The 26,885-nt window shown below is 37.0% G+C and overlaps 1 protein-coding gene across 5 annotated transcripts in view; it reads right to left on the bottom strand.

Moving 5' to 3' along the window:
* Positions 1 to 26,885, bottom strand: part of MBNL3 (muscleblind-like splicing regulator 3) — a 61,544-nt gene that overhangs the window by 12,531 nt on the left and 22,128 nt on the right. For 2 of the 5 annotated variants that reach the window (XM_011988805.1, XM_011988806.1), the window contains exons 1-4: positions 22,231 to 22,323; positions 15,003 to 15,167; positions 1,443 to 1,634; positions 127 to 363 (exon numbers count right to left, since the gene is read on the bottom strand). In XM_011988805.1, coding sequence (XP_011844195.1) covers positions 127 to 363; positions 1,443 to 1,634; positions 15,003 to 15,167; positions 22,231 to 22,257 — 621 coding nt within the window. In that variant the 5' untranslated portion in view covers positions 22,258 to 22,323. The other 3 variants (XM_011988803.1, XM_011988804.1, XM_011988807.1) reach the window with 2 other exon arrangements.

Raw genomic sequence — 26,885 nt, 5'->3', positions numbered from 1 at the left:
CCTTGACTGTTCATATTAAGGTCTACTCATGACTATCCATGATTATGGTTACAGGATATTAGACAAATTGAGGAATATACAAAGCATTTACTCTGAAACAGGCCAGAAGTACAGGCCTTTTCTTACCATGGCAGAGGCAGCTGAATGGTTCATCTGGTGATGAGCTGCCTTGAGTTTGGCTTGCAAGTGTGCAGGAGGATGAAAGTACTTGCATTTCTCCCGCGAGCATCGACCTTTGATGTAATCCATGCAGATTGTCACAGTATTATCACTCGCTTCAATCATGGAAGCATCAGTAGGGTGAGCATAGCGGCAATCATTCTCCCCACGGGTACAATTTCCACGCTGAAATTCTCGGCAAACCTTAGAACACACACATGCACATATACACGCATCACACTGATGACTGGAAGCTGACTGGCTTTTATTTATTTTGCTAGTGAATGTAACAGTAATTATACATACATTGAATATATTATTTACGAACAAATCTAAAAAGATAAAGAATAATGTAAAGCCATATTCACTATGACATATAAACAGACAGAATTTCTATTCCCAGAAAAAAATTCTATTCTCCACAAAGGAAGGTTGTCCTTACATTAAAATAAAAATGCTTAAAAAATGTATTACTGAAAACCAGTTTTAATTCTCCAATTAATACACAGCCCTAAGCATAATTAGTGTTTATTTAAGTCCAAGATGAGTCTTTATTACAACGTAACGCACTGGTTTTCCAAAGTCAACTTGTGAACCATAACTGAGTTATATGTACAATCAGATTCTATTGCAATACATTACTAGGCATTTAAGGGGCTGCAAATGGAGCTGACTTGATAAGGAAAAGACTAGCTATTTCAATGTACAAAGAATAACAAGAGAAGAATGAAGGACTTCAATAAATCAAAAAGTTGTCTGAAATTTCTTTCAGATTTTCTTTTCTTAGGCATCGGGGGTATTTATTGCCTAGCACATCACTCTCAAAATGGAGAAAAAAGTTGAGGCACTATGAGACGAATTTACTTTCTTTATTCATATAGCTTTACATTCTGCAATCATAGAGAGTTATATTGTCTACTTTTTTTCCCACTTTGATTATTCTAGCAAGTAGAGACTCATTAACAAATACAATAATCTGTTTCTGAAAGCTGGAGCCTAGGTAAAAGGAACATTCCCACAGAGGCTTCCTGAGCCATCACACAGTCTATGGCTGGGTACACTTAACATATTGTTTGACCCACCATACAGCTGAATCAATGCACTTTATAACAAGGTATGATTGCAGTAGTAAAATGTTTAACATTTTTCTGAGGTTATACCCTATAAGCTAAGAAATTTGGGTTCTCTTATTTAAAACACAACACATTGGGCTCTGAGAATACTGCTTTATGTGTAAGGTTAATATCTATTCTACAGGTATTTATATATATCTTCACAAATACCTCCAGTTTATCTGAACGCATCAGTTTTGGGCCAACAGCTCCTGGCATTGCAAGAGGTGGGTTTCCAGGAATCAGAACAGGTGTATTTGGTACAAGTTCTGCAGGAACGAGGCTCATCCCAGGATGTGGTATGTAAGGATTGAAAGCCATGGGAGGATTAGCTGGAAGTGATGGAGTCATAGGAAAAGAACCCTGTATGTTTAAAACAGAAAAAAAAAGATGTTAGAGGTAAACAGATTCTTCCTGTCATTACACAAAGAGGCATTCTTTCAGAAACATCAAAATTACTTACGCCACATCAAAATTTACCACTGTTTCTTCTGATTTATTTTTAGCCTCTTACTAATTCCCATAGAGGAGTTGCTTTTAAACCAACAAATCTCTTTAAGTAATAACTTTATTGGTAAGCTGATAAAATAAGCCACATGACTTTAACAGTCACGAATTAGTCAAATTAAATCTCATTGCTAGAGTCTGTTCCAAATGTGTTTCCTCCAACTCTTTCTTTTTTCCCTAAAAACCATGTCACCAATGACAATACACATATGGACAATCTTCTTTGTTTCCTTACACAGGCATGGCCTTTGCATTCAGTCCCTTTCCTTCCTCCTTCCTCTTCCCCATCAATACTGCTTGGCTGTAAGGCTGTCTGTCCTACCACAGGCCCCACCTGTACTACCAAATACTGACTGTGCTTCTGTCTTCCTGGCCTGCTGACAGTTATGGAACACAGCAAGGAGTTGAAGAAGAAAGGGATAAATTAGAAAAAGTGAGTGCTTTAATGTCTACCTAAAATGAGTTTACTATGGTCCATTATATTTTGTTATTTTTTTAAATTAGAGGTCCTGTTCTGTTTAATTTTTTAATTTTTATGTGTACATAGTAGGTATCTATATTTATGGGGTACCTGAGATATTTTGATACAGGCATACTATATGTAACAATCACATCAGGGTAAATGGAGTATCTATCACCTCAAGCATTTATCATTCCTTTCTGTTACAAACACTCTAATTATACTCTTTTAGTTATTTTTAAGTGTACAAGAAATTATTGTTTACTGTAGTCATCCTAGAGGTCCTGTTTCACAAGCTAATCTGACTTGCCTAGCCTTGTCTTTATCTAGGGGGCCAGATGATATTCATAGTTCAAAAGAAGGCACTAGAAATGCTACAAGAATCCCTGTTAGGCAGGAAGAGATAAGATAACAGGATTATATGGTATACAAACTAAGTGTAACTTGTAAAAAATAAAAAAAGCCTCAGAAATGCAAAAAGCTATTACTGTTTTTTCTATTTTCAAAGATCCTGGGACTCAAAAAGTTTGATATGTGTATTTCCTTTATTATCTGTCACATTATTTATCACTTTGCTGTTTCCCAGTTTGTTCCACATGTGGGTATCTTTTCTTGTCAATGTGGTCTTATTCCTTTGATAGTTCTCATCTCCCCTATAGTACCCAACACTTAGTGAATGACTGGTTGACAGATATACTCAATGATACATTTTAAAAGCTTAATGAATGAATAACAAATCATGACTAAATGTAGTATATTTCTAAAAATGACTCTATAAGGTAGTTATTGTGAAACTGGTGGTGTTTCACTGTGTATTACTAATTACATGCGTTCCTTTTTGCTTTATAAAATTTTTTCATGTTAAAAAGAACCCGAATCTGTTGCATTTGCCAAACTGTGCCCATACCTGCTAAGTCACATTAATAGAAACAAGTCTAAATACAAATTGTGGAATATAAAGTGAGGGGCAATGTATACTCTTTGCCTCACCCCCACACAGACTTGAAATTGTCACCCGCACAGCATTCCAAGAAGACCCTGTTATAAACCATATTCAGCTTAGAAGGAAGCACTCCCCCATTAGCATTCTACCTTAGATGAGTTTATCAAATTAGCTGATTGGGACATTAGGAAGAGCAGGAAGAATCTGGCGCCAAAAAACTGGCAAGACTCATGAGGGTGAGTAGAAAAGGCATGGTTGCTAAGAGCCTTAAGTGGAAAGGGAACGCCAGGTGCCAGGAAAGATGATGGCATAGTCAGGAGGACTCTAAAGTCTGGGGGCAAATAGCCAAGGGCTGACCCAGTCTAACTAGGTCTTATGATATAATAGAATACAGGAATATGGGATACCTGTCATGGAATGAGATGTGAAGCTCAGGAACTAGCTGATGTGACATTATCTTATATAATGAGAAGGAAATCTTCTGGAAACAGCCACCCAGGCATGCTTCAGCAATAAGGCAGACTTTATCGATGTAATGATTCATAGTTGTCTCAAGATCACCAAGAAATCTCCGAGAAAAACTCCATTTTTGAAGCACATGATAGTGCTCTTCACTTGACTTTTTGTTGTCTCTGACTTTACTGGTAAATTTCTCACTGAAGCCACCAGCCCATTCTCCTGCATGCTTTTTGCTTTTGCCTTTTACAAAAATGAGCAGGACCATTATTGCATCTATTAATTTTTGAACTGAAAGAAAAACCTGGAGGTGGGTGAATTTTCCAGATTAAAAAGTTATTAATCACTAATAAATGCTGATCAATTAATAATATTAAAGCCTAATGTATGTGTAAGCAATGCTTTCTGTTTATGGTAGCTTTTTATTTCCGTAATTTTTTCTTTTCTTTTTTGGGGTGACTCACCAGGGAAATTCTCCTAGCTAAATTCTGCTTTCTTTGGATTACTTTTAAGCTTTCTTAGGTTTGTTATATGCTCCAAGTGTATGGAAAAAAAGCTATAAATTAATGATTAGTCTACATATAAAATGTAAAGGGCTTGCTGCAAGTATTTAGATTTTTCTAAGGTTTCATCACAAACTATGCTATCTTTAGATCTTAAAACTGTATCCTAGCGCTTATAACTATTTCCTCCTTGAGTATGAAATGCATTCTATAACACTGTTTATTGAGAAGAAGCAAGCTATTCCATTGTCAATACTGGGGCAGAGGCAGGAACTCCTGAGTGGCTTATTTATTTTCAGTTGGACATTTCTGTTTTCTCACCACCACCTCTGCCCCAGGGTAACTACTCCATTTCATGAATTTGAACATTCAAGGGCTTAGCATTGACTAACAGCCATGGGTTAAGTCAAGCAGCCTGCAAGCTCACAAGCTCAGCTTTAATAAACAACTTTAATCCTGTCTCTACATATATCTCAGCCCTTGATGTCAGTTGAGCTAACATGAACCTATCTGTGGGTTAATTTTTATTGTAAAGGAAAAGGTTTTAAATACACTGACTCTGATTTATCTTTACAGCTTGAAATGGTCTGAACACTCAAATGTTTCAGATATTTAAATTCCAACCTAAATTATTTACTAAATACTTGAAAAGAGACGGCTGTCCCTCCCATAACCAGGTGTAAATTTTCATCTTTCTGAGTCTTGTCAACCAGCAAGAATGGTGGCGACAACAGGCTTTATGAATAAGATCACCTGACAACTATTTATCCCGATGTCTCTAGCAGTATTAGCTCCTACAGTAGAAATTCCCATGAGTTCCCAGTGACTTGCAGAGTGCTTAGGAACTATTGGGCATTCAGGAAATGTGTCCTAAAAATTAATGAAGTATCTAGAGAACAGTGGCTTCTAATCTTTTTTGAGTCCAGGACTTCTCCAAGAGTCAGATGAAGACTGCAGGCTCTGTCCACAGAAAAATTCATGTATGCAAAAAATGTTGCTTGTGATCTCAGCAAGTTCAAGGACCCCACAACACTCACCCCTGGTGTGGGGTTATGAACTACTTACTGGTTAAGAATCTCTGTTCTAGAGTAAGACTCTGCAAACTAGGGCCCATAGGCCAAATTCAGCCTGCCCGTGTTTTTGTATGGCCAGCAATCTAAGAATGTTTTTTACAGTTTTAAATGATTGAAAAAAATAAGAAAATAATATTTAGTGAAACATGAAAATTATAGGAAACTCTTATTCCAGTGTCCATCTACAAATTTCATTGTGCTCATTAGTAGACCTGTATTACAAAAAATTGTAGATACTTGTTTCCTCTCTTGTTATATAAGTACCTATATAATATCCTCAACTTTGCCTCTTGAACCTCACAGCCTAAAATATTTATATTTAGCCATTCATAAGAAAGTTCACTGACCTTGGTTCTAAATGATTTCAAAAAATGAAATTCTCCAACACTTTCAGGAGTAAAGCACCAAATATATACATATATATAGACGTGAATTTAGTATTTGTAGCAAGATTCCACAAACTGAAAATGTTTGGCTTTGTAAACCAATACTAAGGTATTCACTAAAATGCTCTTTTACATAGTTACTAACGTTAGGATTTTTAACTATTTGTTTCTAGAATAATCACTACTCAGTGACTAAGAATGAGGAAATAGCAGTTGGAATCCTGTAAAGGTAAAAATTTTAAGAGCCACCACAGATTGCTCTTAAAGGATTCTGAGGCAATGCAATTCAATGCAAAACTATGCCTCAAATAAATGTCTAGTTTACACACACTTTAGGAACAATGACTTAACAGGTTATTTCTCAAGCTAGTATAAAGAAATGAAAATTAAATGTTATGCTGAATCAATCTTTGTGTCTCCTCAATAGCCTAGATCTATTTGTAGTTACCTCAAAAATATCCAAGATCAGTTACAATTATTGTTGGATGAATGTAAAAATTTCAAAATCCTGGCCTAAGGTCAACAGAATAATCGGGGCCTTCCATCTCTGAGTTTCTGTCTGGAGTTGAATGACTAGATATTTTCTTTTACAGAAGGGTAAACATTTGGTAACCATTTGTTGACCCAATTTTAATACAAGAAAAATAGCACTCTTAAATTTTACTAGCATCATAATATCTGCATTTTATTGCTCATTTGCAAGCATTTATATAATGTAAAAGGAAGCTCCTTTTATGGTCATCATGCATATTTCTATCTTTAGATAATCCCAAAATGCACTGAAATATATAATGTTAGTTTCCATCCGACTTCATTTTCACACAGAGTACAATTGAATAATCTCTCTTTCACAGTATTTGCTTGGTCATTTCCACACTGCTTGAGTAATGTTCCATGGGGACTGAAGTGGCCAAAATGCAGGCTGCAGGAGACCCACATAACCTCCAGACTAGTTAATTGGTTTCTCAATAATTGAGAGTTAACTTTATAAACAGATGCAAGCTGATAGCGGTGGTATTTAAGTACTAATCGTACCTGTTAATGAATAAGTCGCCGTGGCTCTAGAGAGAGCTAAGGAAAAAAAAGTTCAAGGGTCAAAAGTGAACCACTGTCCTCACCTAGACCTGGATTTTCTGATCTTATTAATCAGAGAAGTCTCCAAGTAAGAGGAAGCATTGAAGGCAGGCAGGTTAGTTGAAAGATCAATAGGTGATTGTGAGTATAAGAGGTATAAAGAATAACACAAATGAGAACACAAGTCATGGTTCAGAGCTACCCATATTTGCTGGGAGGAGAAATACAACAGCAGGCCAGGAATCATAAAGGAGTACCTAAACACAGATCAGCACATCACCTAGGTAGAGAGCAAATGATTGACACTTCATAAGCAGGTAACTTTGACATTGTTTCTGAGGAGGTGAACAGGAATTGACCTAAAAATTTGTTGGTGACCACCGTGTAATAATAATGACAATTCAACTAACTTTAGTAATCTAGTAGGAAACAAAGATTATTTTTAAAAAATCAAGTTTGTGGCATGGATTGTAGTAATGGTATCATGAGCCTCTGTTTGTCTCCAAAGTCATCAATTTGCATACGTTGAACATGTGCAGCTTTTGTGTGTCAATCATACCTCATTAAAGTAGTTCAAAAAATTAAGTGGTTATCTAGTTTTAACAAAGGGTATAAACAAAATGTGGGTTTTTGAGAGACAAATAGGAAGAGATAAGCAAAGCAAGGAACCCACAGGAAACCTGGAGACTATTTATGAAGATGTCAGTGAAAGTTAGATAAATAGGCACGCTAAGAGTTAACATTATCAGGGGTTTGACCAATTACAACCACCACCACCACCACCATCAAAACAACACAAACCAAAACAGACCCTTGCATGGCTAATAGAAAGATAATTCTATGTGGAAAAAAGAGAGGCCCAAAACTATAAAAATATGAAGAATCAGGTACAAATCAGAAATTAAGGGGACCAGAAGATATTCATCCAACATCTTACTTTTGTTACATAACGAATTCCTAGAGGGTAGAGTTTGTTTCTTGATCATCTTTTCATCCACCCTTTACTCATTTAAATACCTGTCACAGAGTATATGCTCGATAAATACTTACTGAATTGAATAAAAAGGGATTCCTAAACCATTAATTAATTTTTGATTTACTAAATAGATCAACCCAATTTAAAAATCAGAGTGCAAAAAGAAGTAAAAGTAGTTTCAAAAATGGTGGCAAAGAGAATGAATAAATCCTCAGTCTTGCTCTCCGCTGAGGAAGACTTTAGGCAGATGGCTAGTCCTAAACTGTCTTTTGATAAAGATATGAATTGCTAGATCAAACAGTATGAAAAGCACAGGGTATTTTATACATACATATGTACATACATGAATCCCATATGTGTATGTATGTATGTATGCATGTATTTTTAAAATTGGAGTGGCTAAATCCATACTAGAAGGTACCTAATTAAGAGTTCTAAAAAAAGTGATTTAGTGATACTATAGATAAAAATATGTAACTTTATTACAAAGTGTGTAATTCACAACATGTATAATCCAGGTGATTAATGAATTGCTAATGTGACTGGTATCCAGAGTGGTTCAAGAGATAAGACTATGGAAAGAAGGGTGTAAATTAATATTTAACAAATGATTACAGGATATTAAGGCAAATTACAAACGCTTGGGGGTACCACTTTAATTATCAGGTGGTGGGGCAACCACAGGTTTTTATATAAGGTCTCCTCTCATTGACAAATTACTGAGCCATATCAACCTGCAGGTAAAAAAAAAAAATATTTCACAGAGCCCACCAAACTCCCAGCCTTCACCTCATTTGTGATCAACAGCAAGCAATCTCAAGGTAGCTGGCTGTAGCTTACACTGTGACCACGAACAGTGAAGCTCACAGGCCACCATGGTCTCATTAGCAGCAGGCTCCAACTAACCAAGCTAACCAGCCCCAAAGGAGAAGGACACAAAATAGAGGAGGTTACATATAATTTATCTCATGGGAAAATATAAAGGATGATAAAGGGAGAATGTTGAGATTTGTGACTATCAAAGAAACTGGGCACTATAAAAGATATCATATGTACAAGTGTCCTCTGTTTGACTGTAAAAGTGTAGCATTTTCATTCAACTTTTGAAAAAAGCAGATTTCACAGTGTCTATTAACAGAGGTGGGGCAAAGCAGCAAAGGGACTGCTAGGGGATTTATTTTGTTTTAACGTAAAAGAAGCTTTAAGCTATGTGACATACACAGTCTTATTAGCAAAAGGCCCGAATAACTACTCTACTTTGGACCAGTAATTGCAATGAGGAGCAAATCTAGGATCTGTGGGGTCTGAAGCTTAGACCACTGGGTGGGGAAGTGAAGCCTTAAGAATGAAACACACAAATATATTTTGCAAATTTTACAAACACATTTTAAATACGTTGCTAGGACCCCTCTCAGGGTTTTGGAAGGAAACCATGCAAATGAGCATCCCTAAACCCCTGTTAGTTTGAAGGTAAGTCTACCTTAAAAACAATATTAGTGGCCGGGCGCGGTGGCTCAAGCCTGTAATCCCAGCACTTTGGGAGGCCGAGGCGGGTGGATCACGAGGTCAGGAGATCGAGACCATCCTGGCTAACATGGTGAAACCCCGTCTCTACTAAAAATACAAAAAACTAGCCGGGCGTGGTGGCAGGCGCCTGTAGTCCCAGCTACTCGGAGGCTGAGGCAGGAGAATGGCGTGAACCTGGGAGGCGGAGCTTGCAGTGAGCCGAGATCGCGCCACTGCACTCCAGCCTGGGTGACACAGCGCGAGACTCCGTCTCCAAAAAAAAAAAAAAAAAACAATATTAGTTGAACAAACAGATAACAATAGGCTTCAGTTGGTACACCTAAAAGTAAAATTTTGTCTAATCTTTCAGAAAATGTAGTAAAGTTCAGATGATCATGGCATGGTAGCACTCCAGGCACTTCTGTGATGTGATTTGGTCAACCTCAGTGGGGAAGTTCACATGATCATGACTGTTGTAATTATATTAAGAGCATATTAACCTTATAATTACATAATGTCTGTCTTTTCCTGACTTGAAAATTTTGCAAAAATCCTTTTACAAAACATGTAATGTCACCACATCAAGATGAAAGAACTAAATGCCATCATTCATCATTACATGAGTAGGTGAACTGAAAAACCTGTTGTGGAACCTTCATTAAAACATGTTATAATTTCTGTACTGACCATGAGACTGGTAATTTAGAATATGGACACAGTTTTCTTTTCTACTAAACCTACACAATATCTGGGCCACCTTTTAAAATAATAATTGTTAATAAAAGAGCCATGACAAAACTACTGTTTTTTAAAACAGCATACATATTTCAATCAATAAACTAAGTTTATATGAACTAAAAAACTGTAACTCTAATATGAATATTTGTCCTCTTGTTTTCAAGTACTATATCATTTAACGACTGACTTACAAAAATTAAAAAGTAGGCCAGGCATGCCAGCACTGTGGGAGGTCAAGGCAGGAGGATTGCTTGAGGCTGGGAAATCAGTACCAGACTGGGCAATGTAGTGAGATCACATTTCTAATTCTATTCAAAAAAATTTTTTAAAAAACATTATCTGTGCTTGGTGATATGCACCTGTAGTCCCAGCTACTCAGGAGGATGGGGCAGGATGACGACTTGACCCCACAAGTTTGCGGCTACATTGAGCTATGATCATGCCACTGCACTGTAGCCTGGTCCACAGAGTGACACCGTGTCTCAAAAAAAAAAAAATATTAAAAAGTAAATAAATATTTTCCAATTTTATCTCTAGTCACTTAAAATTGTTCTAGTCCTAAGTTTATAAGTAATATATACCTAAGTAATATAACACCTTGTAGCCCTTTAGTAAAAGAGAAAAAAATTAAAAACATGAGTCTAAAAATAATATTATTCATTAATTAGTATATCTCCCTTCCTCGTACCTATTTGAACTTTCTATTATTTTTTTCTCTTGGTTCTGAAGCATTACATAACCTTCATTCCTTACTACATTAATGTGAGATAAACATATAAGCCTGTTTATGAGAAATATATTTGGTAAATAGAATTATGATAATGATGTAAAAAGGTGGAGGGGGATCCAGGCAGACATCAGATGATTCAATTTGAGATAAAGGAAAACCTAGAGAGGAAGCCTTGTTTATGGCCTTCATGGTTTGGAACTTGGTAACTTAGCCACAGGAATGCCAGCCATGAATAGCATACAACAGAACCTGAGGACTTGGCACACCCCAATGCAACCTCAAATGTGCTGAATCAACAATCTCTATATAAATAATCAAATGAATACACTCTACTGAGTCAAGTTCACTTGTGTGTCAGGATCTGTTTCCATGTGAATCACTACATTCAAAGAGAGAAAATAGAGGAATTTCCCAGGTATTCCTTTAGTTTGGATATGGACAGGTGTAGATATGCAAAATGTCCAAATAAAACATTTTAACAGCCTGTAATATCATATTCACTTTATAAATACATACACCACATCCAGTAGTGAGAATCTTTCCTCATAACTAAAATTTCTAATTGTAAAACCAAAATTTTAAAACATTCGCTTTGCTTCAGGGTAATCCACTGTTCCTACTCTTTCTAATATTCTTCTATAGTGGTTGTATTTGCCTCCTGATTATGGCAAGGGGATACTTCAACTTATACTTTTTTTTGCTGGGAACATCAGGAACAATCTCTTTTAAACTGCATTGAAAAATACTAGGTAGTCACACCTTTTGTTTCACCTGCTGAACTTCCTTAATAAAGCCAAAAAAAAAGCTTTCAGAGATGGACTTTTATACTGGCAAATGTCAATTCAGATCTGTTTAATAGAGTGAACAAACTTGCCTGTTCCAGCAAGCATTCCACCCAAATTGACTAGGTGTGGCTTTTATTCATTGTTCAGTTACACTCAACAGAATCTGTTCTCTAGGTACCATCGCATTTAGGTTGACATTCCCTTTATCTAGGGGCTTATAATAAGCAAACCATATTCAATTCTGCAAAGGCAGATGTGCTCTTCTGGTATCCTAGAAACAGATCAAAGTATTCTTTGTGGAAAGACATGAAGTTCAAGCCAGTGATACAAATGGGTCTTAATATGCAACCCTACAAATATCAGGACTGGAAATTTCTTAAACAAAAGCATGACCATCTTAGAAACAAGAATCAGATTATTGGGTGCGGTGATTGAAAGGGATAGAGAGTTGTTTGAGGGAGAGTAGGTACCAGAGAAATTAAGTAAAATCATACATTACTTCTGTAATAATATCAAGATCTACAACAAAGAAATTTTTTTTCCAAATCAGGCTGGTAAATGTTATTTAAAATTGCTCACACTAGCTCAGTTACACCATGCCTATAAAGTGGCTTCCTTAGACCATAGAAGAGGAACATATCAACCATCTTGGAGTTAGATTTTTGTACACATAATAACTGCAGGAATTAATCATTTAGCAGCTCATTGCATCATAATAGCTATCATTAAATAACCTACAAGGTAGAGAAGCAATTTCCAATTGTTCCCTTGGGTCTTCTAAGTAATGCCTTGTATCTTGTAACATTCTATAAAATAAATTGTACTCCTGTGAATCATATCAGTCATCTTCCGTCATCTGAAATCTAAAATTACCCTCATTGAAGAAAAGACAGGGAAACATATTCTAACATAGAAAGGATGGAGAATCAAATTAGAAAGCACAAGTGAAGAGGCTGGAAAGCACAATGGATTTCTTATTGGATTCTCAAAAAAGCTACTCTCTATTCTCCAGTATGAGCTAGCATGATCAATAACACTTGAAGGGTTGAGACTTGAATTGGAGAGACTCTAGCAGAGGCTGAATAGAACGGCTTTCCTCTGTACCCCTACTTTACCCCACTTCTTGCTCTCTGATTCCCTGAAACAAGGCATTTCACTAGTACCCTGAAGCTGTCCCTCGACCTTTGAAAAGATAAATGCTCCAGCTCTGTAGGAAACACTGGGCTCAGGTGTCTGATAATGAAATCTGCTTCCTAGTCTTTGCTCAGTTTGAATTGAGACATCCCATGAGAAGCTGAGAGTAGTAATTGTGCGTTAAAATCTCCCTTGCTATACCTTTGACCAACATCTTCCCCCATCCCCTCCCACCCACATCCCCTGGCAACTACCCTTCTACTCTGTTTCTATGCATTCAGTTTTTTCAAGGTTCCACATATGAGTGAGATCATACAGTATTTGTTTTTTCTCTGTCTGGCTTATTTCACTTGGCATAATGCCTGCCAAGTTCATCCATGTCATCTCATTTCACAATGTATACGTCTAACAAATCATCACATGCTGTACACTTTAAAATATACACAATTTTATTTGTTAATTATACCTCAATAAAACTGGGAAAAAAATAAAAGCTGCCTTGCTTTATTCCCCAGCCACTCACATTTTCTGGACTTACCAAGCACGTTCACTTCTCTGTGGTTTTGTTCATAACAATTTTCAGTATCCAAAAGACTTTATCTTCCCTCTGCCCTTAGAAGTAGGGAGGGACTGAGATACGTCAGTATATGAAAGCCCAGAAAAAGCGTTTGCGCAAGGAGTTCAAAGATGTAAAGAATTACTGAGGGTCAAAGAGGAGCTTCGAGGAGTTCACCTTCTAGAAACTAATTTACCAACATAATTAATCTGAGTTCCAAGGCAAAACTTTTTGGTAAACTAATAGTACAGAACATGACATCTATTTATTTTACTTAAATCTGTCTAGACATTCTGGAAAAAGTATGGTGCAAACCTTTAGTGATTCATCATTGCCTCTCCCATCTGTTTTTGCATATATCCATAAAGATGTACTCATTAAAGGGTTCCATATCAACACAGATATCCTTGAATTCTGAGAATCAACTTTATAATGAGATAGGTTTTACTGACAGCAGATTGTCCTCCCACATTTTCATTGCATCTAAATACTATATACATATTTCAGCTTTCAAGTTCATTGTAGTCACTGATTAAATGGGTAACAAATAAAGGTAACAGGATTTTCAAATTTATCCTGTTAATAGTTTAAAGGAAGTAGGTCAGCTGGAATTAGAATGAGGCACCACTGAACTAAATGTGAGGCCTGAAGAACTATAGCAGAAAAGGGACAGTTTTCAATTCACCCTAAGAGGTGTAAAAGCAAAATGAAAGTTTATATTTTAAGGCATAGGGACAAGATGAATTTTCAATAGAATAATATGAACAGATACAGCTTAAGTACTTTATAAAGAATCCATTTAAACTCACAAGTCCACAAAATAGTAGATATTTGTCTAGAATGACATAATCTTACTAATTTCTGCATAGGGAAACCCTGTAGCTAAGATAAGGGAAAGCCACCATCAAGATCATGGGAAATTGGGAAAAACTGAGAAATGGTCACAGAGCAGAGAAGAGAGGGGAGGCAAAATTCAAATGAATGCACTTTGGTACCCTGAATCAGACACTGGAATAGAAAGATTACATTAACAGAAAACCTGGGGAAATCTGAATAAAGTCTGGAGTTTAGTCAATAGTAATGACGTGTGATTCCAGTTTCTTGCTTTTGACAAATCTACCAGGGTAATATAAGATGTTAACAGTGGGGAGAATGGGGTGAAAGGTAATATAGGAACTCTTTGTACTATTAATACCTTTGCAACTTTTCTGTAAATCTAAAATTATTTCACAATAAAAAGTTTGTTTAACAGCAACAACAGGCCAGGCTCACACCTGTAATTCTAGCACTTTGGGAGGCCGAGACAGGTGGATCACCTGAAGTCAGGAGTTCAAAACCAGCCTGGACATGGTGAAACCCCGTCTCTACTAAAAATACACCAAAAAATTAGCTGGGTGTGATGGCAGGCACCTGTAATACCAGTTACTTGGGAGGCTGAGGCAGGAGAATCACTTGAACCCGGGAGGCAGAGGTTGCAATGAGCCTAGATCGCACCATTGCACTCCAGCCTGGGCAACAAGAGTAAAACTCTGTCTCAAAAAACAACAACAAAACAAAACAAAACAAAACAAAACAACACCAAAATCCCCATCAAACAAGAAACTTTGTTTGACTTAATGTCCTAGAATTCAAAGGTTTCCATGTAACAATAATCAACTCTCCTTATCTTAAAATGCCCCTGCTCCTTTATCCATATTCTTTTATAAACTGAACTCATGCATAAATGCAGCCAGGTTTTCAGTGCAACACACCTGACTGCTCTCTTCAAGTGCACAGCTCTGTAGTGTCAATGAACATATTAGTTTGTGTCCTAAATCCTGTTGCAACTAATTTCTGCAAGTCCCTGCCAGGTTATTCCACTGTAGATCTTTATTGGCAATTTTCAAAACATAGCTGCGACTTACAAGTGGTGACATTTGAGCGTTCTGGAGCATAAGCTGCATCTGCTGGGCGAACATGGCTGCGGCAGTCTTCTGTTGAATCAGATTGTTCCGCCCATTAATCTCCAGCTGCGTTTTTAAGTGTGGAGGAGGGTGAAGGTACTTGCAGTTCTCTCGAGTACACCGACCCTAACAATGAAGAATGGGGAAAATATTTAATTAAAACTATACACAAATAGATAAATTTTGGACTCCATTATCTGGGGACAATCTAAGCTCCAAAACTCTTCATCTTGAATCCACATAAGGCGAGAAATACCCTGAAATTCACTGACAGTCTGTTAATGAAATAATAAATCCCTATGCCTGGCAGCCATTTTGTTCTTTAGGTTCCGGAGACAATGGCCTTAGCTCACTTGCATGATGGAGACCAAAGTGTATTTTGGAACCTCAGCTAATTGAATGTTTTTTATTGATGTTAAGCACTTTCAAGACAGGATAGTGTGTCAGGTCCGTGGAATCAAACATGCTTTTGGTGTCACCTAAATGCTGGCATGGCCGCTGATTATGGTGTTTACTATGTAGCAGCAAAGGATGTCACTGGACTAGTTGTTGATCACATTGTCACAATGTGACCCATTACTGTGTTTAACTCACGAGCAGTACACAAAGAAGCTAATGATTCTCTCTTATTTGGATTACTAGGTCCACCATAAACCTTTTAAGAAAGCACAACTGCAAACAATTCTATTTCCCATAGATGCTAAGATTCTTTACAGTACATGAGGTTATTGGGGGAGGGGAAGGTGGGGAGCAAAGGGGCAACTTTTTTTGGACCAAAGAGTGCGAGCTGCTAGGCCACCTGAATTCCCAAGAGAAAAATGAGTTTGTTCACCAAATGTTTTCATTCAACACATGCTATGTGCAGTTTCCTTATTTATGATGCCTACACAGTTTATGCAATGGCTTCTCCATTGTTTAGTTGTTATTAAAACATTCCTATAATGTCATTGAGAATCAAGATGTGTCCTTCAAAACTTTTCTAGAGCTACATATAATGCAAACCCAGATGCACTGCAACTGCTCTTTTTAAATATTAGATCACTAGGACAAGGTGGCTCTATTGTTTTACCTCCTCTGTCAAGAAGCTGAGTATAACTTAAAAGTCAGTGTGAGAGATTAAAAGACATATCATTGTTTTCTGTCGAGTTTGTCTTTTTGTTTTTCCCATTGCTCAATTTACATTTAATTAAATTAAAATGATTTACAAAATCAAATGCTATCTTAGTTTTATGTACTTCTGTATTTCTATGCAAATCTTGGAGAAAGAATAATTTATTGGTAGTATGAGTTAAGAATCATGTTAACCTAATCCTCCTAAATTCTTAAAAGTAGCCTAGGAATAGCTACACAACTTCAACATATATAATGAGTATAAGCAGACCCCTGTGTATGCTAAATCACAATAATGGGGGTCTTTTCCCCATAAATGTACCCCTAAGAGAAACCATAAGCTTCTTTTTACACCCACCAACGTGATGCAAGGCAGAAAGTCACAAGGATCTTCAGTTCCTAGATTCTCCACTGTCCATCTACATAACTGAGGTGATCCGGCTCAGAATTAACAGCTGATGGAGGCAGTGGCACTTGGTGACTTCCACAGCCAAGCATTCTAGTTTATACTTCTACTTCAGGGTTTCTCTTCCTCCTCCCACACCTAACATTAAAGATTTCCCCAAGGCCCTGTTCTAAATCCTCTTGCTCTCCTCTCTAATCTCTTTTCCCTGGAGAGACTAAGTTGCCTCAAAGTTCCATCTATTTGTACAATTGCTCGGATCTTAAATCTCTATCTCTACCCCGACCTCTCTTCTGAATTTCAGTCTTTTGTTTTGTTTTGTTTTTTAACCAATTGCAGCTGCATTTGGAGACCCTGCTGCCTAACCAGGTCTAAATAACTTACTACTGACCTTCCTTCTCATTTGACTATTTTTCATCTTGCTGCATACTCCCGGTTAGGGCCACCACTCTAGTTCCTGTGCTTTGGGGTAGTTAGACAGCAGTAGTGGGAAAACAAATTAGGCAGCTCAGCAGTATTGCTTAAGGATTATAGAGCCACCTAGACAGCTTGTTTAGACAATTAGCATACATAAGCATGGAACACAATTTGTAACTCCACTGCAAAAAAAAAAAAAAAAAACTATATAATTAAGACTGTCTTTCATATTCAGGAATTCCAAACATTAGATAAGTTAAAGAAAAGAAAGAAAAAAGAATAATTGGAATTTCACCATTTGTTACAACTGAGTTTTAATATCATCTACATTGAATGTAATCAGACAGAGAAGAAGAAAGGGAGGGAGAGAACACACTGTATTTGGCACATTTCCTGCCAATATACAGATAAAGAAGTGAACATGCCTTTGTGCTTTTATATCACTATCCTTTACATAAAGTAACTTATCTTAAGCTTTTTCTTGGGAAATAATGACAGTTTAGCAGAGCAAAAGCAGTACACAGAAATAGAAAAAAAGAGAATTACACTTTAAAAAATTATATCAAGTTGGGCTATAAAACTAAAGTATGGAATATGAGGCAGCATGAGATTTAAAGAAACTTATTCATCTTAGTTATGAGATTTTACTTGATTTATAAAGCTTCTATTTTGAATGACAGAATCCATAATTTAATTCTATAACAATGCAAATGCATAGCAACACCACCTTACCAGAGACTGCTGCTTATGTTCCAGAAAGCTTATAAAATAAAATAAAAATCTGCATTCTCTATCCAAACAATAGATGAGGAGACCAAGTAATTTAATATCTATATTATCCATGGAATACAACATTTCAAAAGAAAACTATGCCCCTGTTTTTTTCAAAACGACATTAGAACTCAGGATAATATATTTATACGCACAACACTTGGTGATAATAAATCTCGTCTACATAGCATTCATTCTTCAAGAGGCCCAAACGTAATTATAGGCCAAAATACTTTAATTGGTGTTTGGGAGAGAACAAACTTGGTTTTTGACATCTGTTAACACTTGTTTTTTAATCCTTGTATAGAATTAAGGCTTTGGTAAGGCATGTAAGGTTGGGATGGAGTGGGGATTAGGGAGGGACTGTCCCAGTGGAGGAGGCAATCATCTATTGTTTTTGTCCTTTGGAAAATCGATGACTCTGTACTAGGAAAGTTCCAATGATTTCTGTAGGCCACCTAAGCACTCTGAGTGGGCCACAAGGTACCTATCACATTGGGTCTATAACAGTTTGGTGTGATAGCCCAGCAGCCATCTTGGCTCTGAAAATTCACCCTTCATGTTTCCCTAGCCAAGTCAATGGTGTCCCAAGTCCTCCTTCTTCCAATCTAGACCCACAGGTTCAGAGTTGGCACACACTAGTGCAAAGTATCAGACCAAGTCTTAAAAGACTCTGTAAATGTACCTACGACAGTTGCCATCCTCTGGCAGAGCAGGCTACATACTAAAATCAGCAGCTAAGGGGAGTCAAGACATGAAAATTAACTCTCTCTCTCCCCCCTTCCCATGTACACTGAAAATTAAAGAAACATTGAAGAGATTAGAGTGCAAGCTCATTTATGCTTGCCTCAATTTCCCTCCTTTTCCATTTCCTTTTGGACTTAAAAAACATGTCTTTCACTGTGTTACTGAGTTAAGAAAATAGCAAAGTGATTCAATAGGAAAGCGATTCTCTGCTGAAATAAGTGCTACTACACCTATGAATCATACGAATCTTCTAACTCCCCTTTCCCATCTACTGTCTTTGAAAAATGCACTCAAAAAGCAGCAAGCAGGGGGAGAAAATAGCCGATGACATTTCTGAAGTACATCTGCATCAAGAAGTTGATGACAGACAAAGGGATACGTTGCAGAACATTTATAAAGCCTCCCAAATTCAATCTATTACCTTTTTCCTACCTTCAGGCTTCTCCCAAATGAATACAAAGCCTTTGACTAAGAGAGAAAAGTCTCATTGTAGAGATTCAAATCCCACCTATGTCTAGGGAGTTATGAGAGTCAGTCTGTCAGACACAAGACTTCCCAGGCACTGGGTGATAGAAAAACCCTGTGAAATGTACTTTACGTTCATGAGAAAAAGCCCTACCATACATCAGAATAAGAAAAGGAACCTGGGAGTCTGCAAATTACCCTTTGTCAGCCACAGTATCTTAAGAGAAACAGCTGTTTGCAGAATGACTTGCTTCTTCAAATACATATGGAGTTAGAGAGAGAAAAAAAAAAAACCCTAAATATCCTCTCTCAAATACAATTATAACTGGATTATTTTTCATATACATAATCTCACTGATCTGCTAGACTGCCAACAGTTAAAAGTTAAATGTTAAATCAAGGCACCCAACAGATGATTTGTTCTATGAAGAAAAATGTTGTTATTCCATTTTAATCATCATGTATTAAATGAAAGAATTCTGACGATAGTGCCCCACTGTAACATACTTACATGCATAGACATGGCTTCTCAGAGGAAGTAACAGTGATTTCAGAATTACAAATCATATGTACCAATTTGGCTAGTTCCTGCAAGCATCACAGATTTATTAAAGCTAGGAAAAACCTGAGTCAAGATCAACATACAATGAGTTATTAGCCAGATATCAGCATTCTACTGGCAAATTTCCCACTTTCTTCCTCTTAGAATTCCGTCTTTACAAAAAATGGATAATCTGCATCATTTTCTCCTCCAAATAATGTATCATCTATAAATATTGATATAAATGCACAAAGAGCAGCCTTAAAATTCAGCATACAACTTTTAAGTTAAATGTGAGATGCAGGCAAGAAATTTAGAGGGAAAAGTCTTTGATAAACCATTTCTTAAATATAATGAAGGCAAAATTAATGAGGCTGAACGTCGACCCCTATGGAGAGGGCCAGCCAAGTACCCCCTACCATTGCAGCCAGCACTGTACCCACCTTCTTCATGCTGTCCCAACTCTGTTTTCTTGACACATCCCATACACACATACACAGGGCAATGACTTTGGTGCAAACCAGATAATAAGTTTGAATAGGCAAGAAGCTGGGGGGAGAGCAGAAGAATTTTCTTGCCTATCTGTCTCCAGAGAACTTTCACATTTTGATCTCCCAATGACAAAGGGAGTACTGGGCTCAACAATCACACTTTTGTTCTGAAATAGCCCACTAAGATAATTTGATTCCCAGGATGGAAACAGTTTAGGGCTGAATCGGATTGTAGGGAACATCTTGTGCACCTTTATCTTACAGAGAATGTGAAGGCCAAAGGGGTGAGGTGACTTGTCCTGATTCATAAGCAGCTCAGTAAGCACATAAGCTAAGTTTCCAGACTTTCACTACCCAATATGGATTCTCAGTTCAAATGACTTTTCCTCTGTAAAGATTTTCCTGGAACCATCTCCCCACTCCTGCCTCCATTTATCTCTCCCTTCTTTGTGCTCCCAACTGCACCTTGTACTCAGTTTTATCGTAGCTCTTATCGCTGTGTATGTCGATAAATTGTTTGCATGCTTGTCTCCTCTATTAGACTTTGAGTATGTATAACGGCAGAACTACATCTTCCTCCACTTTCAATCTCCAGGGATGTGTGTGTGTGCCTGATGAATAGTCGTCCCGCCATACACGTTTTTTGAACTTTGTGAGAATAATTTTATAGGGCATAACACTAAGTCTGCCTTAGAAGCCTAAGTGTTTCTCTTGTTATTTTCTTTCACAAGTTCTTTCTTCTCCCTCCAAGAAGAGAACAATAGTCAACACACGGCTGAGGCTGCTCCTGGTTGTCTATTCCAAATGAACCGTTATTCTATTCAGGTCCAGAAAATAGCTAGTTCCTAACTTTTTTTTTTCCTATGAATATAGACCCTGAGGAATATGTGACCATTACAGCTGAAACATCCTGATAATTTAGTATAACTTAACCAGAAGTGACATGAATCCATGAGGCCCACAGACACAAACTCTGGTCTGATTCCAAGGGGTCTCTGGCCACAAAGGCCCTCAGGATATAGGGCCCCACCGGACGAATAAAGGAGCCAGCAGCAGATCCATATCTAATCAGCACCTGGGCCTGCCCAGGAGGGCCCTGCATTTCCAGGGTCAGTTTAGAAAAAAACTGCGTTCTCCAACTGCCCCACCCCCATCCTGAATTTCTCTGAACAAGCCGCAAGTCAAATTCCCTGAAGCTACTAAGACAAAGGTGGCTTTAGGAAAATCACAGCAGGTGGGGCCTTCTTGTGGCTCTCTAATGCATATGCCTTCTTACAAGAAAAATGTTTGCGGCTTTCCTTCATGACCCACGCTTAGCTTTGTTTACGTTAAACATTTATTTTCAAATGATCATGAGCTTGATCTTTTTCTCAGAAATTTTCTGAACAGCAAATAACACTAAAAATCCCAGAAGCTGTTCACCGTGAAAGCAAGCCTGCCTCACTAATAACCCAAATCTACTTCCTGCCCTATTCCACCCCACTTACACACTTTTTACCTCGGTTCTCATCGAATACTGTCCATCGCTGTAGAAAAATATTAACTGAATGGTCAATAATAAGCTCATCAAAAATGCATCATCTATTTACAAACCAGCCAACCAGAATAAAATTAAAACCCAAACACAACGAAGCACATTGGTACCAAGTTATCAAAAGTCAGAAGGCATTCCTGATGCAAAGTATTCCTAGACGCTGTCTTTAGAGCAGCTGATAGCTGCCAACATAAACTGTCATCAAGAATGGAAAAAAAGGGAGAGAAAAAGTAATGGTACTGAATTTGTTACTCCAATAAATAAAACACACATAAAATCATATAATTTCAAACATCTCCTTCTACACAGACTTCATTAAGAACATAAGGAGGTGTTTCTCTCTGACCCATTAGTCAAATCTCCTGGTCCTAGGCTTCTTTACCTGCTTTTTCTGGACACCTCATCCACTCACTTGCCACAACGATTTACAAGTCAGGACAAACAGGGTACCAGCTGCTTGCCCCCTTTATTCCCCAGCTAGGGCTTCTGCTTAGGATCCTCTCTAGAGATGCTAGGTTTATCAAATAAATATGCAGGACTCCCAGGTAAATTTGAATTTCAAATAAACAGTGAATTTTTTTTTTTTTTTTTTAGTATAAGTATGCCCCATACAATATGTTATCTGGCAGCCCTCTCCCGCTCTGTTCTTCTGCCTTGATGACTTGAGCTCAATAAAGGCAAATCCTTGAAAACCCATTTTACCTCTTTACCTTAAGATTCTTAGCAGCCCTCTCCATGGAATCAGCCCAGGCTCTCCCAGGCCTTCATTTGCCCAGAGTAAAGTAGAAGGCACTCTCAGCCCCAGCTTACCTGATCAGCTGCAAGGAAATTTAAGGAAGTTGACTGTTGGAGACAGCAATTTTTGATCCATAGCTCCTCCCACCAAAAGCTTCACACGGCTCGCTACCCTGGCAGCCACTCCACCTTCCCACCCACCGGTGGCGCAACAGTATATTTAAATACCCTCGATGTCCCCTGGAGCTCCCCCTTTAGGCTAGGATGAAGAGGGGGATGGTGTGTGACCAACACCTGCCTAACCCGTAACTCCGATTTTACAGAACAGATTTTTGAGTATATGAGGTGTTACATAAAGATGAGGCTTTTAAGTTTTTAAGGTTTTTATTTGTGTGTGCAGAGGTGAGGGGTGGTTAATCTTTTTTTTTTTCCCCCTTCAGCCCTGTCTTTGGAATACTCAAATTCGAGTAAAAGTCAATCATTAAAGTGCAGGGAAATAACTGCTTAGCATCATGTTTCTAAACGCACACATAAGCGCTATAAAGGTACAGATTCACAGCATGCAGATGAATAGCCATTATTTGCATAGATATCTTTTTAAGTCAATACTTGATTACTTACATTAAAAGAGAGCGCAAAGTAGAGAGGTATGGCTAATTCTAATGAACCAAATAATATATTCAAGAAAAATGGCAATCCATAATAGCCTCACATTACAATCGTGAACATTTAAGCAATTGCCAGACACAGTCCTGAATTTATTTTTTCAGTAAGAATGCAGACTCTTTCATTGGAATGATCAAAGATTAAGAATTAGTAAGGTCAGAAGTAGTAAAATTGTACTGCTCTGGGGAAGTTTATATGTTTACGGATATATCATAGAAAGATCAAATAGTAAAGCTGGAAAGGCTCTTAGAGATCATTTAGTCCAGCATTTGCCAGAGTGTGTACCACAGACAACTAATACCAAGAGAGGAACCTCAAACGCTGGGTTCACTGGTCAATTAGGTATAAGAAATGTCACTTTATATTCCTCGCTTGTAGGCTGACAATACACAAGAGTATGATAAAGGCTCTCACATGTCCTAAAGTAAAGAAACCTGGTTACCTTTGTTAACCCAGCATTTCCCAACATTGTTTAACTCACAAACCATCCCCCCTTTTTTCAACATATTACCGTTAACATCTCTCTTTAGTACACCCTTAGGAAAATACTGATCTAATCCAACTTCCTCATTCTATAGGTAAAGAAACTAAAGCTTAAACCAAGTTGTATGGTGTTTTACAGGTCAAGTTAGTTTTCCTTCATATTTTCATTTTGATTTCTCTCTTAAATAGAAAAATAGAGTGAACTCCCCAAAAATGGCTCTTCTGTTGAAATGCCATTTTTGCCCACCCCTGATCTCCCAAGAGCTAACAAGATGGATATTTTCCTATTATTTCAAAGTAACATCCCACAATCATCTTCCCAACACCCCTTTTCAAAGCTGTAAGTTTCGTCAGATCTTTCCAAATGGTTGCCGTGGCTTTCTTCTTTCATTTGAAGGCTTTAGTCAAGGGACTTCTGAAATAAGAACGTCAAGCATTCTCTGCCTAACTGGCTTTCCTACATTGTGACTTCTGCCCCTTGAAACCATGCTAATTATTTTAGGCTTTCCATGACTTAAGGGTCTCAAGTGAGTTTTCGCTGTCCTGAAACCTGGGAAGTCAGAAGGTATTGGGCAATCTCCTCACCTCCAAATGGTTTTAGTTTTGCACCAACCTTAAACCTTGGGGTTTCCACTTGGCAAAATTAAATTTCCTGTCTCTAAGTAAAATGAAAAGTTTCAAAGAAGAATTTAATTTGCAAAAATATCTTACAAATTTATGAAGAGTATAAGGTGAGAAAGGCACTGATTATTGTTCAGATTTAAACAATTTATCTTTGCAGGGCTCAGTGTGCGGCTCAGAATAAATTAAATAATTTTTTTTTATAGCCAGCCACATATCTCGCCACTCAAACTTTATTTAAAGGGTAGATACAGCTATTGATTTACCTCTGCATTTTGAAATTAGCAGTACAAAGATGAAAATCAGTTCCTCTTTTGTTAAACATGAATCTTCTTTCAGATAAAGAAATGTAAAACATGGTATCAAAATGATTGTTTGCAGGGTGAATTAGTCTGTGTGAAATTATGTTTCAATCCCCCAATGAGGCCAAATGTCTCCACTTTATAATAAGCATTTTCCTCACACTCCTACCCTACTACCAACCTAACACCAAAAATGGAATTTCCACGCAGAAAGTTTTTACTTGGTGACATGGACTGCCATTAAAATACTTTTGAGGCATGGACTAAGTTTATATTTTGTTAGGGAAAGTATACATTTCGTCACCAAAAGTTCTACTGAAACCTTTGTGCCAAGTTGTTATTAAAATTGTAGGAAAGTAGGCAACTGTTGTTGAGAATGTAAATTAGCACAGCCACTGGAAAAAAAAAAAAAAAACAGTATGGAGGTTCTCCAAAAAACTAAAAATAGAACTATGATATGATCCAGCAATCCCACTGCTGGGTATCTGTCCTAAAGAAAGGAAAACAGTATTTCAAAGAGATGCACCCCTGTGTTTATTACAGTATTATTCACAATGACCCAGATATGGAATCAATTTAAGTTTCCATCAACGGAAGAATGGATAAAGAACATGTGGTACATATACACAATTGAATATTATTGAACCATAAAGAAGAACAAAATCCTGTCATTTGCAACAGCATGATTGGAACTGGAGAACATTATGTTAAGTGAAATACGCCAGGCACAGAAAGATCAATACTGCTCATATGCGAGAGAAAAAAACAAAACAAAAACCCACTGAACCCATAGAGACAGAGAGTGGAATGATCTCGTTGCCAGAGGCTAGAAAGGGTAGTTAGCAAGGGCTTATAAGGAGGGGATGGTTAATGGGTAAAAAATACAGTTAGATAGAAGGAATAAGGTCTAGTATTCAGTAGCACAATAGGCTGACTACAGTTAATAACAATTTATTGTATATTTTAAAATAACTAAAAGAGTAGGATTGGAATGTTCCTAACACAAAGAAATGATAAAGGTTTGAGGTGATAGATATCCCAATTACCCTGATTTGATCATTACGCATTGTATGCCTGTATCAAAATATCACATGTATCCCACAAATATGCACAACTATTATGTTCCCATAATAATTACTAATTAAAAATAAAACACAATTGTATGAGGTTTAGAGTATCAGGCATATGCCCAGGGAAAATTCCAAACTCTAAATGTATCATGTATTTAAGTGGCATTTTTAGCCAAATGATTCTTTTAAAAAGTATCTGAAAATTAGGCCAACTTACTGTTTATTTTTGTTCTGCAGACACGAAAACAAGGTATTGATACAAATGCTTTCTCTTCTAAAAATAAAGATCTATTCTGCCTTGCATGAATATCTACCAAGTATGTTAAGTTTCATCCAAAATGTAACTTTCATTTGGGATGAAATGTTTCAGATATGTGAACACAATTGACAAAGCTCTAAAGAAACTGCTGAGATTATTTTTCTTTTTCTTTCTCTCTCTCTCTTTCATATATGTGTGTGTCTTAAAATGTTCCTCTCACAAATTTAGTAAATACTGCAACCTTAATTAAGCTCACCTTCTGCTTCCAGTGAGCAGTTAATATTTAATGATGATGAAACTGTTCCCAGTATTTAAAGAACTAAACAAGGCCCTCCACAAACAATGTAACTAGAAATGGGGTTAAAGAAAATAGTGATAAAGGGAGGCTTTTTGCTTTAAAATAAATCAATGCCTCAACCATAAATGTCTCATGGTCTTACAGAGAAGAAGTTGAAATATGACCACTACCAAAGGATGCATATCTCCACACTCAGAACAAGAAAAAAATAAAGCAAAGAACAGAGAGTTAATTAGTTAGCTTCAAAATCTATGAACTGTACTCCCTTAGTCAATTTAAACAGCTGGAATAAGACTTATTAAAAGAGTAGTACACGTCTAAGGATGTAGTGTTCATTAAAAATGTGCATCCTTTATATTAAGCACAAAAAGATTTCTGGGGTCATTCAGGCCATGGTGATATTCTAGTCAGTGCCTTTTAATTAGCAGAATCCTTATTTTGGTGAGGAAAAATAAATAAAATAAATCTACTCTAGCTCCATTGTGCTTTCCCTCAAAATCAAGATAAAATTAGAAAACTTCAGAAAACATGTCTTTCTGAAAAAAAAGTCAGTTTATGTCTGTTATACAAGGTAAATCAAATTCCATTCTCAAAGATTTTGACAAAGTGGATAGAACGAAAGAAACTACGTAGTGTAAAACATCAGTGCGCTAATCTTTTACACTCATCTTTCTACTAAAGATAACTAGTCTATTAATTTGGTTTTACATTGTTTCATGTTTTGCATTGACTTGGTATACTAGACTCTTGCATATAAGGTCAAATGACCCTTTTGATGTTAACTAATTCAGATCACTTATGAATAAGCTGCAGATATTTGTATATACAGCTTTAGCTCATGTTACTTGGCATGAGACAATTGTTGATACACATTTAGACACCAGGTTGAGGCCCCTGTAAAATTATATTTTCTATTAATATCATGAAAGTA

This window comes from Mandrillus leucophaeus, unplaced genomic scaffold (assembly GCF_000951045.1).
Source record: "Mandrillus leucophaeus isolate KB7577 unplaced genomic scaffold, Mleu.le_1.0 Scaffold339, whole genome shotgun sequence".
In the NCBI taxonomy this organism is placed as follows: Eukaryota; Metazoa; Chordata; class Mammalia; order Primates; family Cercopithecidae; genus Mandrillus; species Mandrillus leucophaeus.
This window is presented reverse-complemented; position numbering and strand designations above follow the sequence as displayed.